Source organism: Bombus huntii, chromosome 11 (genome assembly GCF_024542735.1).
Source record: "Bombus huntii isolate Logan2020A chromosome 11, iyBomHunt1.1, whole genome shotgun sequence".
Lineage (NCBI taxonomy): Eukaryota > Metazoa > Arthropoda > Insecta > Hymenoptera > Apidae > Bombus > Bombus huntii.
The window spans coordinates 7,541,049-7,554,037 of record NC_066248.1 but is presented as its reverse complement, the minus strand read 5'-3'; the positions used below and the strand labels follow the sequence as shown (position 1 = coordinate 7,554,037).

Here is a 12,989-nt window from a genome sequence, read left to right as displayed (position 1 = left end):
CATTACTGCATAGAGAGTGGGGCTCTAAACCTTTTCAAGGGCCATGGGTCACTAAGCCAGTTAGTCTGTGAATAACTAGCCAACTGTCTACATTCCAGAACGCACATTTATAATTCGTGTAACAATTGTTTAATAAATATCACATTATATTATTTCAAACACAAACATTGTGTTTTCCACAGATTATTAATCTTAATCCCAAGATTAAATACTAACATTATTGAATGAGGGAAAAGTGACCTTTTTTCTGGAAGAACCCTTATCACCCCATGCTAAGATCCCAGCTTATTCGCGATTAGCGCCACATCAGCCAAAACGATCTGTTTCCTGATAGCTGATCTAAGCATTAATATAAAAAGATGTATCTCGATACTATTTGGCGTAATAGGTTCGATAATATCTTTAATATTAAACATTGAGCGTTCATAACGAAAATGTGAAATTTTCCAAGCTATTTGGGAATAACGATTACTAACGCGGAGAAGGGAGAGTCATGGTCGTTTATCAAAAAGCCGCTTGGTAGCATTTGTCGACTCATTGATCTTTGGACATTCGAAACGAATGATGTGGCTATTTATATTAAAGTCATCTCCTGTGAGCTTTCGTAATTCTAACAATAATTACTACGATATTTAACCAAATATATTTACCATGATTAAATTTGTAAATTCATCGTAACATAAGATGCTATTTGGAATTTACGAGAAACAACAATTTCAATAAAACTTGTTTGGCCCGATAATAATCGCGATCTGGACACGTAGCGTAAAATATATTCCGTGTTATTCGGTTCACCGGGTAACTGCTCTCGATGAAACATTTCAGTTTTTCGTTAGAAAATAACGTTCCACCAGATTTTTACAATTTTCTCTCTCCCTCCATTTTATTTGTCAAAATCATTCCCATCGAGCGCTGAAAGCTGAAACTTTTATTTCGCGATTATGTTAAACTCCACATGAAAATTCTGAACAATCCGTACAAATGAGGAAAAGGGTATTTAGGTTTTTCTCGTCGGGAATTTATCTAATTTTATGCTAAATAAAAATAAGCATCTCCGGTAAAACCGTGTCAGCTGGGACGAGCTGCGTTTAAGAGATCACATGGTGCAACCCGTGAAAAACAACCGAATGCTTTTTCCTCTGCCTACCCGTGGGATGTCTTATCCGTGTTCTTGTTGCGTCGAGAGGCTTCGTCAACATGTTTAAAACCACCAAGAGAAAAAAGATGCACGTGTGAAAAACCACGAGAGCAGAGGAATTAGTGGGGCAGATTTAAAAAACTAATGTCATGCATTTATTTTCGGCTGTATGGTTTTAATTTGATCCTGAATTTATGTGCATACATAGTCGAGTAGAATCAAGCGATTGCTTGGAATTTTTACAGTGATTTGCGGAGGTATTTGAATAATTACTGCAGAAAACTCGTTACAGTGCAAATAAAATTCCAAAATGATTCGCGCAATACACGTAATATATTCATAAAAGATTTATTCCTATCGTTAGTCGATACCTATCAAATATTTTTACGTGTCAGTTTGTACGCAGCTGAAATATGAAAGTATCTTGTAAAAGGTTGACGAGTAGCTAAACAGATGCGCGGAATCGTCGCGTCGCTGCAAATCGACGCTTTAATGCAAGTTATTTGTCGCACTGGTCCTGAGTTATTCAGATGAAAATCTGAAATTTGAATCGGATAGAAGGAACTGCGAAGTTGGCGCGTCGAATAAGCGTTCATTACGAGGCTTCCTGCGAATCTCTCCTATAGATCTTAATTTTACGGGAGTTCTTAAACGACGCTGTAATTTGATTTGAGTAGATATTAGATGGTTCCTTGATTTTTTGCCAACTGTAAGATAAAATGATATTTTTCGAAAATATCAATTATGTAAAATGTGGTATCTTTTATTCGACAGATACCGATATCGTATCCAAAATATATTCGATGAATATCTGATCGTCGTTGCTTATAAACTTTTATGTAACTTTACCTCTATATGATTGCAATGTTTTTTTTGATAAATTTTATTTGTGAAAAGTTTGATTTTACTTTTATAACAAAGCGCGTATTTTCAAAAAATTAAATTTGCTGCTAGGTAAACTACTTGGAAAAGGTATGGAAGCGATTGTAGTACAATAGCTTTTTCAACGAAATCTTTGTCCTATGATTCAATGGCAATAGCGCTGACCCATGGTGAAACTTCACGTCACTGTTGTGCATCAAATGCCAGGAAAAATCAATTAAAGCTATTGCATCTCTATTTCCAAACGAAAAGCGGAACGATGATATTTTTTGTAAGAAGAATTCATTCCATACAAGCTTTATGAAAATAACTAAAAAGCTTTGGTGAACACAGTGCAAATTGTACAAAACGAAATAGATACAGAAAGTGAAGCAATACTGCTTCATATAGCTCGCCTACGTTGAAACGCAAATTTTCATTTTTCCAGTTATTGCAACAACGAATTTCCCTTCTGCGAATGCACGCTACACACAATGCATATAGTATCATTTAATTTCATTATGCGCGTATTAAAACTTATACTTTTCATCACGCTCTGTGCACGTGTAATCGATGAAATGGAATTCACTCGGCTGAATGAAATGAAAAATACTTTTTCACGCTTTAATCTCTCGAAATAATTTTTGGCAATACTGTTGGATATTAATACTAGTTTCAATCCCAGAAGGATCGTTGCACGTAATATTTTCAATATCAGTTTTTCTCGGTCCATTAATTTTTTCGTTCCAAATCAAATTTACTCTTCGCCGTATGGGCATTCAGCTCTAAACTGCCTTTGGTTGACAGCAACGAGAAACGTTTACTAAACCACACAGTGTTCGTTACACAAATTCATCATTCGCCAACGTGCATGCTAGTGGCACACATATCTACTCTTCTAATACATAAATATCATGCTCTCGAATTCGTGTTCCCATCAAGTGCAGAAGTGTTATATGATTTTATAAAATATTTGTTCACCATCTCGTAGCGATAAACAAGAAACTATATCGTTTTATTGTCGATGAATCATTTTCACTTTTAAAGCAATTCGTTTGATACATTTCTCAATCTTGGAATGTAATGGATACGATATTTATTTACTGATATATCCAAGCGGAAATATCGTTCCTCTTAGGGGGTTATTCGTAGACGTACTCATTCGTGTTTTATCGCGATTGTTGATTTATTGGAACAACGTTTGCTATGGTAAACAGAGGCAAAGATATTCCACAGTATGTACTATTACCAATCGGCGTGATTATATCATTATTCATCGACACGAATCTAATTAAAGCTGAATTTCAACTTTTGCAAATAGAGCATTTGTTATATTTTTAGTCGAATTTTCTCTGTATAGCAGGATCCACTACCATTTCGACTAATGTAATTATATTCGTAATTAACTCCGACTCCTATAATCATTTCTCGTAACAAGGAGAGAAGCTGAGTCACAATGCATACTATACTGTGAAACGGGGCAATGCGAATAATTATATTGAAATTCTCTGATTCTATTATTACGCATGGATTCGTGAATTTGATATGTTTTCGATAACAATGTGCATCTATAATAATGTTATACTGAAATATTGCTGTATTTGACGAAGAAGTTTTTGACGTGATTAGCAATTATAAATTGCAAATTTATTCGTGATATATAAAAATAGCTTCTACTCATTCGATTCAAAAATTACCTGTTTGTATAGGAGGAAGTCTACTGTATTCATCCGTTTCGATAGTTATAACAAAATCCTTTAGATAAATACACATCTTATCGTTTTCTCTATTAGTTTCGTTTCTAGAAAAAATTCATGTGTACCACAATTCCATTTAACCTCTCGATTGATCACGGTTTACGCAAATTCCTGACATCGAACGCAATACACGCCATCGAAACATCGATTCTCCTCGCTTGTATCGTTCGCACCATCTTCCCTATCCCATTCAATCTTCTCCGTCGTCGTAAATACTGGTCATCGCAAATACGATACGGCGTATTCATTCACAAGTTCGGCGTAACGTGGTCGGGACAAAATTAATGCTCGCCAGTAAAATCGGATCGTTGCAGTTAGCCATGGCGCCGCTTAGTCGAGCCAAGCGATACGGCATACCATTGGGTCTTTTAACGCGATAGCCTAAGATCGAACTGTAGAATGTCTCGTTTCATCCCTGATTGCTTCGATCCACCCTGCAACCGAATTCGATTCCACACTCTCGATTCAATTCTCGCTCCCTTGAACGCGTGCACGCTTCCGATTCTACGTAATATCGATCCTGCCATTCTCGATCGTTTCTAAGTGGCGTACTGGTGAACTTTAAGTCGAACTTTCAGTAATCCATTCCGGAGGTAACGTCGTTTGCTCGCTCGATAATTGAATCCGGGATTCTTGCGGATCGTTCTGAATAATTAGCGTTAACTGCCAATGACCATGGTACTTTCACAAACGCGAGTTCGACGGTAATGCTGATGACGCTCGTTTCCCCTGCGTTGGATCTCTAATTTCGTCCGTAGTTTTGTTCCTTCTTTTATCTAATTTTCACCATCCCTTCACAGTGACAGGAAAAGGGATAAGGCCTTTTCCACACGGTGATACGTCTATCGCGATACGCCTGTGTTGGATACCGATGTTGCGTTATTCATTATGGAAGGGTTAATACGATGATTCTATAATGAACAATGTACAATCGATAATCGTGATAGGCTTATCGCATAAGTGTGTCGTCATCGCAAGAAGGCTAGGAGACATGTGAATTATTAATAATATTTTCGTAACGAAGAATAAATAGCTATTTTTCTACGAAAGTATATTCTTTGATAAACAGCGACATTAAATAAAACGTCATTAATATAGTTTGGCTAACGTATTAAAGGGTTAATTCTTAAATTCGCTTCTCGTGAAATCTGTAACGTCGTCGTGTCGAGTCAGTTGAGTGTGAAGCGTTTGACGTCAGAAATGTGCATTTGTTCTTTTGTTTATACTATACTTTATAGCTTTTAGGAAGTTAGGAAAGTTCGTACTTCACTTTTCTTTTAACTTTAAAGATATTAAAGTCGTTGACAGGATTATAGGTAGCTTTCTGTAACGTGACAATATTGATTTTAAAGTTACTCGCGTCTGGAGTTTTTCATAGTACACGTAAAGTTGATTCTAAATTGAATAGAACTTGTTGGTCGGTTAGCTCTGTCAAAGGATATTTCGTGCCATGTGGTTCGTTGTGCCAACTTTCGATCAAATTGAATTATCGCGTCAAATTATCCCGTTAATTGATATTTATGTTAATAGCTAAAGCTTAATAGCTAACAAAATTCAACTGATGCCAGATGATTTTATGCTCAACTTCAGCCTTCAAATCGTACTTTATTTAAAATTATTTCAGACAATGACTATTTTTCTTAATAATTTACAGTAAATTTTTCGTAGATTATTCGCTTGTATCCTCATACTATGACTGTTCGCTATACTAACTGCATTTCCCTAGACATCTAATTCAACACGAAAGGTCTATTTGCTTGTCTCCAGGTGGCAGAATCGATCACGCGCATCACTATAACAATGCTTATCGAGCGTTAGACGAAACTCTGGCGCTGGAGGAAGCCGTGAGAGCGGTGATGAAGGAAGTGGACTTGTCAGAGACGCTTCTCGTCGTAACGGCGGATCACTCGCACGTACTCACGCTTGGTGGCCTAGCGACGCATCGTGGCAATCCTATATTTGGTAAGTGAAGCGATAAATCAATATTCGATAGTTCCATAATCTGTACTGGCAACCGAAACGATTCACTGTGTACCGATAACTATCGATATATGTTGAAAACTTGCAACAAATAGCCCAGAAATTATTTCTCGTAGCACGTAAACTTATGTTTATACGCTGCGATAATTCGTGCCATTGTTTAAAATTCTGCGCAATAATCTTTAACAATAAGAGGATTTTGAAGCCCCCTGTGGTGATATATCTAACCTGCAGCTCGTTTATAATTTTACCAACACCGATTTCCACAATCGTAAACGCCTCGAAATTTATACACTTGCTAACCTTTAAGTTTTCCCAAGTTTCCCCAAGGACGGCCACAGGAATGGAAGATTTAAGTTTTACCAACACGATTAAAACTTGTACATATCTTTTAATTCAGCTCGTCGTTACATTTCATTTCTCTACTATAACAACAAGTTTCACAATATGAGCGCGGCTAAGTGCGCACATTATTTTCGCGCAACAACGCGAGCTTTCGTGCACTAGAGTGGCCTATCACATTCAGATAATACAGATTTTCAGGAAAGCGAGTTTACTTTAATCTAGTTTAACTTAATATATTAATCCTTGTACAAGGTATAGGTGCAAGCGATCATACAGTCGTAAAACAGTCCAACAAAAGAAAACAAACGACACAAAATTATTAAGTGAACCAACAAAAAAAAAAAAAAAAAAAAAGAAAAGAGAGAGAGGAAATAATGCAATTTCCATGAACAGTTCCGTAGGTCGAAGCGTAGGTTTCGAAATCTAATCTGGATGAAACGTAAGGATCGTGCCTAGCACAAATAACTCTGCTATTATCTTTCCTCCGATCGCGGATCCATTATTAACATCGTTATTTCTTTAACATCATTTTACAGAATACATAGAAAGAGAAAGAGAGAGAGAGAGAAAAAGAGATAAAAACAAAACGCGTTCCCGATCGTGCTAGTCGGAGACAGTACGTTAGCGTATCTTCCGATCAAAAATCGTCAATGTAATTAAAATCTCGCCGTTGAACTGAAGCAACGAAGCTTCCGTTCTCGATATTAAATTCGCAAGAAGTATGGATTAAATTAAATTCCTGAACATCATTCACAATAATCCATGCGACTAAAAGACCATGGTTTTGTTAAAAATTAATTAAAAAAGAAAATTGATTATGTTAAAAATCGTCTCGCTGCATTTCACTTCTTTATCCAGATAAAAAATTGCATCGGTTGGTGGAAAATATGGGTCTCCGTACGATTATCACGATACATTTACCATTTTTCGAAGGGAATCTCAATTAATTTATTTCCGTTCGCAACGAAACTCGTTACATTCGTAAAATGTGTAGAAGCGTCGTAAGACCATGACCGATAGTAAGAGAATACCGAGCATCAGGATCGTTGATTAGCATGAAGAACGAGCTGAATAAAATTCAATTTTACTGGAGGATTCCGCAATGAAGAATATAGACGTTCGATCCGTGATTAAATTAAATCGCGAAAGAATGCAAAGCGCATTCTTCGATGCTGAATCTCTTACCAGAGTCGATCAACCTCATTCACGGATGGTCTTACGATCTAAAACCGAATCAAACGAAGAAATTAATATCGGTGACCCTGCTGACGATTTAATTTTCTTTCCAAGCTAGTTCTCTGATTCGTGACTGGCCTAATTTTGTTTCACGCTCGCCTTCCGTCTATTCTTATTGGTCTTTCATTTGTCCCTGTTTCATTGAATCGACTAACTTCTCGACGAGAAACGATCCTGTATAACAAAAGATCTGAAACAATGTTATCGTTATTGAAACGCGACATGAAACGCCACGTTCGAAACAGAACGACTCCGAGAATGTCAATGGAATATACATAATACCGAGGACATTGACGATATACATCTGCATTGATCATTTTACGGTCCGTTTTTCGACTATTGATCGTTCGAAACTTTTCGATGCGACACGCCAGTAAAGCAGCAAAAGTAGCGAAACAAGAGACCGTCGTCCATCAACGTCCTCGCTGAATGCATAATGCGCTGCAGGATTTGCAACGTTCGATTTCGAATGGGCCACGCTTGGTCGCAAAGGGAAAAAGCGTATTTAACAGTGAGTGACGAGTCTGTTTCGGCCGGTTGGTTCGATGAAATTCGAGCATGATTCTGTATTCAAGCCGCGAAAAGGAAAAAAGATCGGGGACCCCGCCAATAATTTATCTGGTTTGGCTTCGTCTCTGTCGGGTTTGCCTCGTCTCGTCGAATGACCGGAAAGGGTCGCATAGTAATCCAATACCAGGTAAGTGATTCGGTACACCATTTTATATACCCTCCAGTCACTTCTTCATCGCGTCTGGAAGGGCGGGACGTCCCTCCAATTCCAAGGTCCCCAGCTTCAATGCGATCCAATCTTCTTGGACAAGCCTGTGCGAACGGAATCGGAACGTTTGTCCGTGCTTAAATCGAATCGCGGCGAGAAATGCAAAGGATAGTTTTTGTGGCTGGTGCGTGAATCGTCTGGCTCGTTCGAATCCCTCGATCTCATTTTCTACGGTGTCTGGACCGCCTCTCTCGTTCGTTCGTTTCCACAGTTGTAACCACGGCGATGGTTCGATAGGCAAAAGGAAGGTTGTTGTTCTAAATAACGCGAAACGATTTTGACCCTTTTCGGAAATTCGCCGGATGGAGATTCGGGATTCTATAGCTCTACGGGGTGCTATTTCGCCGGATGTTGCCAAGGAACAGTTTCGTTTTCGTTCCGTTGAAAGGCCAAGGGCGTGCAGAAATATGGAGAAACCGTAAATCGCTACTATAATAGTTTTTGGCTTTCTGTTTCTTCTTTATTATTTCTACCCTCGGTCGTAGAAAAATTCGAAAAATCGAAAGGCAAAACCAGAGACGAGAGCATGCTCTACTCGTGCCAGTTTCACCATCGATTTTTCAAATTAAATTTCCACAAACAGGTTGATCACTCGAAAACGCGCCTACCCGATCAAAAACTGTGCCAACCTGCCCGGCCCTACCTACTTATAATTAACAGATATACCAGAAAGTATACTACCTATTCTACCTAGAGCTATATTTAAAAAATGGCAAAACAGGCACACCACACACTCGCTCCACGGTTCTCACACAAACGCTCAGGCGCAAAGGCTCTACACTAGAGAGGACGTCCCGGGACGCCTCCGACACTCCAGCTTAACATACAACATGCACACTCTAATTTACGTACCATTTTCCTGAAATCAATTGACGAAGGTTAGTGACCATTGCGTAAAACGTGATAAAATACATCTGAGGAAATTATATCGTTAAAGTAAATGTAAATAAACTTGAAATTATAATTGCAATTGATAGCAATATCAAGAGTGTGAGTACACTTAATCGTATGGATGATCAGAAATTGTGATTGTATCGAGATATGAATTGAATCGATATATGTCTCGACATTTTTAATATTTGAAGTTGTAACGAATGAGAAAAAGCGACGCAATTCCAAGGCCTAATCACACACACACAATGTGGAAAATACGTCGTGCACGATACACTAACACATCGTCAGTCGCTGAGAAATTATTACATTAAATATGATCATCGTGCCCAATGTCTTTCAAGTAACATCTGGGCACGTGAGCGAGATCCTGACAATGGGCACGGAAAGGGTTAAACCTGAAAATCCTGATCTATAGAAATGATTAGTTAGTCTAATTTGTATTTAACAGACCAACATTCTTTGATTTTATATTTTATTACTTCATTTCCAAAGAGAAACAGCAACCAATCAGAGAATAAATTCAAAATTGCGACGCGTACGAACGAGTTCGCGATCTTTCGAAAGAATTAATGGACTCGCGCGACGTACTCCCGTACACAAAATAATAGATAAGAGTTGAAAAGGAAAAAAATAATAGAAAGAAGAATAGATCTTTGTATTTTGTTCCAAGTCAGATAAGTAACATTATACAGAATGGACCCACAATGGACTTGACATAGTCAAGACATATCCCACGGTGTCCTATTGTGTCCAACGGCGTTCAACGTTATCCCACGCTGCCGTCCAGTCTAGATCATCCAAAATTCTGTTGGCGGCTTTTGGAGACCCAAACTGGACCAACGATGTCCACCGATGTCCCACGGTGCAGTCCAGTCTAGATCATCCAAAATTTTCTTAGAGGCTTTTGGTGATCCAAACTGGACTGTTGCGTAGTTCTTAGCTTGGCATCGTTTTCCAAAGACTAATCAACTGATTAATTTTTGGAAAAGGACGCCAATTACCAGGTCTCACCACGAGGAGGTGACTACGCAAGAGACCCGCCCATGGATTATTTAACATTACACATCGATCTCGACATTCAACCTATTGGCAGAATGTCGAGTTCCGACTCTACTTGACCATGGGCCTGCGTTAGGAAATAGTTGTTTCGTAGCCTAACTGCGAAACACATATCTCGAACGCAGCGCTTACATAAATCCTTACAAACGTAAAACAACATACATAACACACCATCTATCTCCCACACAACGATTACATCGATCAGTACAAATATCGTACAATAATTCGCAACCCTACTGGCAGCATTCGGTATCAAAGACACATTTATCCAACTTGGAACGAAAGGAAGAAAATGAAGCTGACACTGTGTATACTATTTCGTGTCTTCCAGAAGGGGCATACGAGTCGCTGTACTAAACTGTTTAACGTTCTACTTTTGCGACACTATAAAATATTGAAGATATTGAAAAGTTATAAACTCTAACGTGATCTCAATCAGTTTCCCTTAAAAATTGGAAAACGAGAAGATGCCCGAAGAATCGGATGATAAAGCAAAAAATCGCGGCGCGCCCGAAACGAACGAGATCGCGATCTCTCGAAAGAACTAACAAACCTACGCGACGTACCCCCGTACACGAGATAACCCTGAGGTTCAGCGGAAAGCCCAAGAATTGACCGTAACTCGATTCCTGTTTCGCCGTTCGAAACTTACACGAGTCGCGGTCGATGGCGCCGACCGATGATGCCAGTGATCCACGGGTAATTCAGCCGTGGATCCAGCACATAGGCCAGCAACTTAACACTCTCCAACTGAACAAGTGGAACCCGGGGATGGACCGCTGAACAGGATTAGGAAGGCAAGAGGCCTCAACTGAACAGTGGGGTCCACTCACGGGGAGGGACCGCTGAACAGGATTACGAAGGCATTGACCTCAACTGAACAGTGGGGTCCACTCCCACGGGCCCGAACAGGATTACGGAGGACGTGAAATTGCAGGTCCCTGTCCGAGTACCGAAGTACCAATCGGACAGAACTGCAGATCCACGACTGAATCTCCAACAGATTCGCAAGCATCACCGGCGCGACGACAACTCCCGCGATCCGTTGCGAACGTCGAGCAGTCGTCGAGCAGTCACAAAGACAGAGGTGTCCTTGGGGCGACTTACGAATCCAGAGAGTTGTCTAGTGAACGTTGACCCGCACGCACCCGCAATACGCGCGAGCGAGTACGCCACGCGATAGTTTGAAAGAACTGAGCGATTGCGAACCGATAAATCGCGAGGACAATTTCTCCTGTGTGGTAAGCGATGGGATCAAGAGAGAAGAGATTTTCAGTTTTCGTTCCAAGATGGATAAGTGTCGTTGTACAGAATGCGCTCACAACGCACTTAACATAGGTATCTATCTTACGATTAATGAAGGCTAAAACGCACGCATTCTACGGCGTCCAACGGTGTCCAACGCTGTCCAACGCTGTCCAACGCTGTCCAACGATGTCCAACGATGTCCAACGATGTCCAACGATGTCCAACGATGTCCAACGATGTCCAACGATGTCCAACGATGTCCAACGATGTCCAACGATGTCCAACGATGTCCAACGATGTCCAACGATGTCCAACGATGTCCAACGATGTCCAACGTTGTCCAACGTTGTCCAACGTTGTCCCACGGTGTCCAACGGTGTCCAACGGTGTCCAACGGTGTCCAACGTTGTCCAACGTTGTCCAACGATGTCCAACATTGTCCAACGATGTCCAACGTTGTCCCACGGTGTCCCACGTTGTCCAACGGTGTCCAACGGTGTCCAACGGTGTCCCACGTTGTCCAACGATGTCCAACGATGTCCAACGATGTCCAACGATGTCCAACGTTGTCCAACGATGTCCCACGGTGTCCAACGGTGTCCAACGGCGTCCAACGTTGCAGTCCAGTGTAGATCATCCAAAATTCTTTTCGCGGCATTTGGTGACCCACACTGGGCCGACGATGTCCCACGTTGCAGTCCAGTATAGATCATCCAAAATTCTCTTAGAGGCTTTTGGTGATCCATACTGGACCAACGACGTCCCACGATGTCCAGCGATGTCCCACGGTGCAGTCCAGTCTAGATCATCCAAAATTCTCTTAGAGGCTTTTGGTGATCCAAACTGGACTGTTGCGTAGTTCTTAGCTTGGCATCGTTTTCCAAAGACTAATCAACTGATTAATTTTTGGAAAAGGATGCCAATTACCAGGTCTCACCACGAGGAGGTGACTACGCAAGAGACCCGCCCATGGATTATTTAACATTACACATCGATCTCGACATTCAACCTGTTGGCAGAATGTTGAGTTTTGACTCTACTTGCCATGGGCCTGCGTTAAGAAATAGTTGTTTCGTAGCCTAACTGCGAAACACATATCTCCAACGCAGCGCTTACATGAATCTTTACAAACGTAAAACAAAGCTTACACAACGCAAGATCTATCTCCCACGCAACGCAACATTCATCTCCCATACAACGATTACATCGATCAGTACAATAATTCGCAACCCTACTGGCCGCATTCGGTATCAAAGACACATTTGTCTAACTTGGAACGAAAGAAACAATATGAGGCTACTACGGAAAAGGAGCCCCAACAATCAGACGATGAAAGAAAAACCGCGGCGCGCCCGGGACGAACGAAATCACGATCTCTCGAATGAACTAACAAACCTACATGACGTACCCCCGTGCACCAGATAACCCTAAGGTTCAGCGGAAAGCCCAAGCATTGACCTTCGCCCGATTCCTGTCACGTCGTCTGGATCTTATCACGGTCGATGGCACCTACCGATGATACTAGCGATCTAGCAAATAGGCCTGCAATTTAACACACTCCAACTGAACAAATGAAGGCCCGGGGAGGGACCGCTGAACAGGATTACGAAGGCAAGAGGCCTCAACTGAACAGTGGGGTCCACTCACGGGGAGGGACCGCTGAACAGGATTACGAAGGCATTGACCTCAACTG

General features: G+C 40.7%; 1 protein-coding gene across 1 annotated transcript in view; it reads left to right on the top strand.

Annotated features, from left to right (window-relative positions):
• Positions 1-12,989, top strand: part of LOC126870835 (alkaline phosphatase-like) — a 235,543-nt gene that overhangs the window by 175,640 nt on the left and 46,914 nt on the right. Inside the window, exon 7 of the mRNA XM_050628891.1 lies at positions 5,524-5,718. Coding sequence (XP_050484848.1) covers positions 5,524-5,718 — 195 coding nt within the window. The remainder of the gene's footprint in view (positions 1-5,523; positions 5,719-12,989) is intronic.